An 8,042-nucleotide genomic window follows, 5' to 3' on the forward strand; every position below is an offset into this window, starting at 1 on the left:
GACAGGAAACTCAACCACATTCGGTAGGTTTGTGGAGACCTAAACATTGTTCAAGACACTGTGGAATTCTAGAGATCTGGTCAGTTTGCATCTTCAGGGACTGTACCCATTGTTCTCTGTTCCAAGTGGTTGTTCTTTCTGTTTCTCTACTACTCCTGCTGCCACTGAGTCTTAGAGGATTTAAGTAGCCAGGCTAACCACCAAGAAGTACACACTGCCTCTGGGAGACAGAAGAGTTCTACCAGCTTACTTAATTGGTGACTTGCTAGCCTCTTCAGGGCTGACTTTTGATCAGCTATCTATCTCTGATCGTACAACCAGGTAGTGGAGTCACATGGCTCTGAACGAGGTGATTGATGATCAAGAAATTCCTGTGGATGACCTTTGGTTGCCCTGGACACTCCAAGATTTCAGAGGCATACGAAATAAAGCCAGCAGAAACATTGCTGGGAAAAGAAAAAGAATTATTGGTATATGTGATGACATCAATAAATATTAGGAAGCACATTTTACTAAGTGAAAGAATCCAGAGTTGAAAGGTCTAATGGTATCTGATTTAATTAGTGACATTCCAAAAAGGAAAAACTATGAGGTTGGAGAACTAATCGGTGGTGGCCAGGGATTGAGAGAAGTCGACTGCTTGTAAAGGGACAAGGCAAGGGATTTTAAAGGGTGGTGGAATTATTTGGTATCATGATTGTAGTGGGGGATCTGTAACTCCAAGGATTTTTATTGTATGCAAATTTAAGAACGAAATATCATAAAAATGCTTCTAAAAATTATGTTTCATAGTTCTATAATCCTTGGTTCTTGATACTTTCTGACAGATGGGAAAGTATTATTAATCACATACAGAGAGTTAAAGGGCAGGCACTAAGTAATTAGAAAGTAATCAAAATTTTAGCTGTCCTATAAGCTCCTTACACAAGCACTAATCTCTAATCCTTCTTTAGTGCTTCTTAAAATACCTTTGAGTAGGAAGACACACATCAGAGACACATTTCCTCTACGTTCAGATTCTCCTAGACCAGGATTTTCACTCTGATGAATACACAGTGGACCCCAGAGAGGAACCCCCTAAATGTGAAGAAGGAAGGTACAAGGCTCTCCCCCATCTTCTTCTAATATCCAATAATATTTATGCCTTTTCCAGAACATTGTTAATCTTGAAAAAAATAACTTATTAATTAAAAATACAATACTTCCTTTCAGAAAATAGGGAAGTGGGAACAGTCCTAAATTCATTTCATTAAGCCAGTTTTACCCTCACAAAATATTTTAACACTAAAACCAAAGACAATAAAAAGGAAAAATACTGATCAATCTCTCATAAATTTAGATGTAAAAATCCTTTTTTTTTTTAAAGATTTTCTTTATTTGACAGAGAGAGACAGCAAGAGAGGGAACACAGGCAGCGGGGAATGGGAGAGGAAGAAACAGGCTTCCCACTGAACAGGCAGCCTGATGCAGGGACCCTGAGATCATGACCGGAGCCAAAGGCAGAGGCTTAACAACTGAGCCACTCAGGTGTCCCTAGATGTAAAAATCCTTATCCTTAATGAAATAATAGCAAATCAAATACAGGAATGTGCAAAAATAATAATGCACCATGATCAAGTGAGATTAATTCCATGTATGCAAGACTATTTAAAGCCTAATCAACTAACATAATGCACTATATCAACAGCCTAAACAAGAAAAATCATATAACCATATCAATTGATATAGAAATGCACAGAAAATGCATTTTGCAAAAACCAGTGCCCATTTATGATAACTCTCAGCAAACTAGAAATAAAACTGAACTCAAAAAAAAATCTTCAAAATAAGCCAGCCAACCAAATAAATTAAAAAAACCCTACAGTTTACTTCATACTTAATTGTAAAAGACAATGCTTTTTCTCTAAGGTCAGGGACAAGTCAAGGATGTGTGCTCTCATCAGTCTTATTCAACATGGTACTGAAAGTTCTGGCCAATGCAATCAGGCATGAAGAAAATAGAAAGCATATAATTTGGAAATGAGAAATGAAGCCACTTCTATTTACAGATGACATGATTATCTACATAAAAAACCTTAAGGAATCTTCATTTTAAAACTATACTATAACTAATAACTGAGTTCAGCAAGGTTGAAGTATATTAGACTAATACAGAAAAATCAATTGCATTTGTACATTAACAATGAATAAATGAAAACTAAAACTTAAAAAGTAACATCATTCACAATTGCTCTAAAGAAAATGAAATACTTAAGTGTAAATCTAACAAAGCATGCACAAGACTTGTATGATTAAAAACTACAAATTCTAATTTTCTAAAAACATTTTATGATTTTATTTATTTATTTGACAGAGAGAGAGAGACATCACAAGTAGGCAGAGAGGCAGGCAGGGAAAGAGGGGGAAGCAGGCTCCCTGCTGAGCAGAGAGCCCGGTGTAGGTCTCGATCCCAGGACCCTGGGATCATGACCTGAGCCAAAGGCAGAGACTTAACCCACTGAGCCACCCAGGTGCCCCTAAAAACATTTTTAAAAGAGAGAGTGAGTAAGCACGAGCGGGGAGAGCAGCAGGCAAAGTAAGAAGCAGGCTCCCCATTGAGCAAGGAGCCTGATTCGGGACTCAATCCCAGAACCCTGGGATCATGACCTGAGCTGAAGGCAGACACTTAACTGATAGCCACCCAGGTGCCCTACAAAATCTAATTTAAAAGAAATCAAAACAGACCTAAATAGTTGAAAAAACACACCATGCTTATGGATTAGAACACTCAACATAGTAAAGATACCAATTCTCACTAAATTGATCCATGTTTATTACAATTCCTATCAAAATTCCAGCAAGGTTTTCTGTAGACATAGAAAAGTTTATTCTAAAATGCATGGCCAAAACAAATATTGAAAAAGAAAAAAGTAGGGTGAGAGGGAATCACTCTTCCTAATGTTAATTAAAGCTTACTACATAGCTATGGTAATCAAAACAGTGTGGTATGGACTGAGTAATAGACACACAGATCAGTGAAACAAAGTAAAGAACCCAAGTGTAGGTCCATAAAATATGCCCAGTTAACTTGTGACAAAGGTGCAAAAGCAATGAACTGGAAGGGGGACAGCCTGTTTGACAAATGGTGCTGGAGAATGAACATCTAAATCCTGGACAAATGAGGCTGAGCATTGACATTTTGTCCATGGACATCAGAAATAAAACAAAACAAAACAAAACAAAAAAAAGTGAATCTCACACCTCACACTTTATGTACATAAATTCCACACCTAACTGCCACACATTGTATGAAAACTAGCTTAATGTGTATCACAGACTTAAAGATGCAAAGTAAATCTATAAAGATTTAGGGGAAAAAAACTAGGAGAAAATCTTCAGGGCCTAAGTCCTTCAGGACAAGCAAAGATGTCTTAGACTTGCCAGCAAAATTACTTGACAGGGAAATCTGATATATATGACCTCATCAAAATTAAAACTTTCACTCTGAAAAACCCTGTTAAGAGAATAAAGAGAACAATAATATGCTGGGAGCAAATATTTGCAAATTACACACCCAACAAGGGATTTGCCTCTAGAATATACAAAGAACTCTCAAAATTCAATATTCAAAAGGCAAACATGCCAGTTAGAAAATGGGCCAAAAATACAAGTAAACATTTCACTGTAAGAGAATATACAGATGGCAATAAGGACATAAATAGATGTTTTCCATAATCCTCCATTAGGGAAACACAAATTAAAGCCACAATGAGGAAATGAATCAAGTATGGCTCTCTGGGAGGAGAGCATTCCTGTAGAGACAACACCTGCTGAAATGGGAACCTACTTCTCCTGTAAGGATTAGCAGGGGACAGAGAACAAAAGAGAAGGGAGAGGAGTCTGGAGTGGTTCGAGGGGCACCAGTTATCGAATAACATAAAAATTACCTCAAAATTTGGCAGCTTATAAAAGTAAACATCCGTTATATCCCACGGTTTCTGAGGGTCTGTTCAGGAGTAGTGAAGCTGGGTGGTTCCTGGTCCGTCTTTCATGAGGCGACAGCCAGGCTGCTGGGACTGGTGGGAGGGTTCACTTCTTACATAGCTCACTCGCACAGCTGTTAGCAGAAATCCTCATTTCTCACCATGTAGACCATGCTGCATTGTCAACTCATACGTCACTTTAGTGTCCCTATGACATGACACCTAGCTTTCCTCAGAACCGCTGATCCAAGAGATCAAGAGAGAAGGCATGATTCTTTTATAATCTCAGAACTGACATAGCATCACTTCTGCCGTGCTCTATTGGTCCCACAGACCAAGCCTGATACAATCTGATCAGGGTTGATAGCAGGATCACTGGGGCCATCTTAGAGGTTGATTACCATAATAAGCCCACCTGCAGACCATGGCAAATGCTTCCATTTTATTGTAGATGGGTAAAAAGGTCCCTAGAAGTTTCAGATGGAAGGAATGTTCTGGTCACGAGTGTGCTTCTTACTCTGGCTACTCTGAGGAGAATAAAGCATGAAGCTATTACAAAAGTGGAAAACATTCAGAGACTGTTCTAAAAGTATCTGAAGGCATGGTGAGGGTAGGGCTAGGCTGCTAGCAGAGGAGAAGGTGAGAAGTAATCAACAGGTTATATTTGAAAGTAGAGCTTGCACAAGATGGGATTTTCCTAGATGTCAGCAACTTCTCTTTTTATACTCTCTTGGGGTGGTCTCATCCATTTATGTGGTTTAAGACAGTGTTTCTCAAACGTCACAACTTACCTGCAGAGTGTTTTAAAGCAGATTCCTGACTCCAGCCCTAGAGATTCTGATAGCATGGGTCTGGCGCTGTCCTGATAATTTGCATTTCTAACAAATTCCTGTGTGAATTCCATCTGCGGAGCCACAGACCACACTTTGGGAAACCTGGTTGAAACTACTATCCATAACCCGATGAATCAGTAGTTTAGAGTTGAAATTCAGGATTATATATCTTTCTGTCAAAAATCACCTCCTAGAAATGGCATGATTGTTTTCAAACTCAACATGTCCAAACTCGAGTCATAACCTCCCCTGAGACATCTGTCTTTTCTTTCGTATTTTCCAAATCAGTTAGTGATACCACCACGGATCCTGTCATTCTTGCAGAAATCTGTTAAGTCCTCCCTCCTCCCCGTCCTCATCCTTCACATCCCTCCAATCACCAAGTCATGCCAACTTCACCTGAGTATTTTTTAGAGCTGACCCCCTCTGTCTATCCCTACTATGAATGCTGCTCTAGTTCAGGCCGAACAGGCTGCAAACTGATTTTGTTCCCATCAAACCCATCAACACAGCTACCAGAGTAAACTATAGAGTAAAACACAAAACTCTTCATGTATCTCCTTTACTTTCAATGGCTCTCCATCGCTGACAGGATCAAGATCAAGTTCCTTATTTGCATAGCATGAGAAGTCTGCTGTAATGAGGACCCTGTGCCTATCCTGCGCAGACACATTTATTATCCTCATCTAATATTCACTTTGAAGTCCAGCAACCTCGAGCTGCTCCTTTATAATTCCCTGCACACACCACACCATTGTAGGACGCCATGCCTTCACTCATGGTTTCCCTTTCCTCAAATGCATTCTCCTCCACCTCCAACCCTTCCCATGTCAAGTAACCAACTTTCTACTCTCCTTTGTAGATTTAAAAGTTGGAATCGCTTCCTCCAAGAAGCCTTTCTTGATGTCCTTACTAACTTCTCTTGATACCTCCCGTACATTGCTTTTCCTAAGCACACACCAAAAATTTAATTTGTTTATTTCTGTCTTCCTCATTACATTGGTAGCAACATGAGGTCTAGGACTGTGCCTTAGAAGTGGGTTTATCTCTGACCTTGTGCACAGGTCCTGGAATATAGCTGGGTGAGAATTCTTAAGGGCTTGTTGAATTTGCAAATGAACCTTTATGCCAAGACCATGAACCCCGTCAGAGTGTAGTTCAATATGTCATATATATATGTATATATATGTAAATGTATACATATTTACAGATTATGTAATTATTGTAATTGTAAAAAAAATGTACTATTACATATTACATATATTTACATATTACATATAAATATTTACATATATACATATACATGACATATTGAACTACATTTATCATATATATATGATGTAGATTCCTTTCTTATATATGACACAGAAAAATTGGTCTCAGTGACTCCTATGGATAATGACCATACTCATATTCCATTCTTTCTTCCCCAAGGCAACCTACTAACCAGAGGAAAGAGATGGAATGGGGGTGCAGAATGTAGTCATTTCTATCTTATTTAGACAGATACATATCTACTCGAGAACTTTCCTCAATTTCTTGCATTATTCAGCCAAGTATCATGCTAGCTGCTCCAAGGAATACAAGACAAATAAGACACGGCCCTTTCCTCACACATTTTACATTTGGATGGAGAAATAACTCTACTATTCAGAAAATAATCACATAACACAAAGCAGTGCCTACTAAAGCCCTAAATTATATTGTACAAGTAGCGCACGCTCTAGCTCAGAAAAAATATAACACGCTTGTCCTGGATCAATGCTGGAAAGAAGAAGAAGGTAGGTGCCTGGGTGGCTCATTTGGCTAAGCATCTCTTTTTGGCTCAGGACATGATCCCAGGGTCCTGGGATGGAGCCCTGCATCAGGCTCCCTGCTCTGCAAGGAGCCTGCTTCTCCCTCTCACTCTGCCTGCTGCTCTCCCTGCCTGTGCTTGCTCTCTCCCTGTAAAATAAATAAAATCTTAAAAAAGAAGAAGAAGGTAATATATAAGGTATATATTTGAGTATGGTAGGTATGGTATTTGAGATGTGTGTAGGCTGATTGAGAGCACTTAGATGAAAATGACTCGCTCTTAGTCAATTTCATATGTGGTCTGCAGTAATAAGCATCAGAATGTCCTGTGGAATTGATGATGGTGATGATTTTCTTAGCCTCGAGCATTTACTGAGTATTGAGCACCCTGCTGGACACTTTCTCATACATCATTTCCAACCCTTCCAGTGATGCTGAAGGTTGATGTGCCTCTTTTACAGATGGGCAAACTGAGGCTCCAAGAAAAAGAACCATGGCCCAGGGATACACTGATAGGAAGACACAGAGCCAGGACATCTGTCTAACTGTAGCTCCCCACTCCCCACGCCCAGCCTGCTTTTGGTGCCCGGTGGACACATTTCATAATGGACAGCTTTCAGGGTGGAAAGTCTTCTCTGAGAGTTTGTTGTCTCAACTTGGAGCCTCAAAGAAATACATCTGTGCAAAAAGGGGAAGTGTTAACAGTCGGCCCCAGTCTTTTCTCACTTTTTGAGGTTCATGGTAAAGGCACCGCCCCATGGAAGAGTTGTCCAGAATTTACCTTTCAGTCATATGCTTGTAACAACAAAGAAAAACTGGAAAATATTTCAAAGTTTTGATGATTGTTCCGGAAACTCTCACGTAGGTTTCCAAGTTCTGTTGATTTCATTTGGCAGCACAGGACTAAGGTCCTTGGAGTAAGAGCTTCCTTGCTGCCGTGACAGGCATTGTCCTGCATCTGAAGAAGCTTAAATATGGGGAAGGGAGTCTGGGTACATAACACATCTTTGTTATGTAAGCAGAGTGTCTCCCCTCATGGGTCTCTTCAAAGAGTCTCTTCATCTGTTTCCTCTGCTGATAAATACAGGTGCACAGTGAATAGTGATGGAGGAAAAATGAGAAATGGGAATTTCGGGGCGTCCCTGCTCTGACTGTGATGTCAGGAAGTACTTTAGGAAAACATGGTAGTTGTCCTCCAACTTATGAAAAGCCCATGACTGTATCATCAAGAAGAGACTTTCAATGAGCATTTCTTAATCCTTTCGAGGTCATGGACTCCTTTGCTGGAAGTTATGAATGCTCTCTCCTCTCCCAATAAATACACACATACTGCACACATATCTAGTGATGTTACAGACACTTTCCTTCCAATGTCCGTGCCCAATGCAGTGCATTGAGAAAAATTGTGGAGACACGTTGGGCTTGACAGAAGAAAAAAAAAAAAAAAGCCTTG

General features: G+C 39.7%; 1 protein-coding gene across 5 annotated transcripts in view; it reads right to left on the reverse strand.

Annotated features, from left to right (window-relative positions):
* PDE6H (phosphodiesterase 6H) overlaps positions 1–8,042 on the reverse strand; it is a 60,556-nt gene that overhangs the window by 13,276 nt on the left and 39,238 nt on the right. For 2 of the 5 annotated variants that reach the window (XM_047741876.1, XM_047741877.1), the window contains exon 1: positions 3,927–4,188. The exons of the other annotated variants lie outside the window; for them this stretch is intronic. In XM_047741876.1, the coding sequence (XP_047597832.1) occupies positions 3,927–3,958 (32 nt within the window). In that variant the 5' untranslated portion in view covers positions 3,959–4,188. Of the gene's footprint in view, positions 1–3,926; positions 4,189–8,042 lie in introns of those variants that run through there. 5 annotated transcript variants of the gene reach the window in all.

This window comes from Lutra lutra, chromosome 8 (assembly GCF_902655055.1).
Source record: "Lutra lutra chromosome 8, mLutLut1.2, whole genome shotgun sequence".
NCBI classification, from domain to species: domain Eukaryota; kingdom Metazoa; phylum Chordata; class Mammalia; order Carnivora; family Mustelidae; genus Lutra; species Lutra lutra.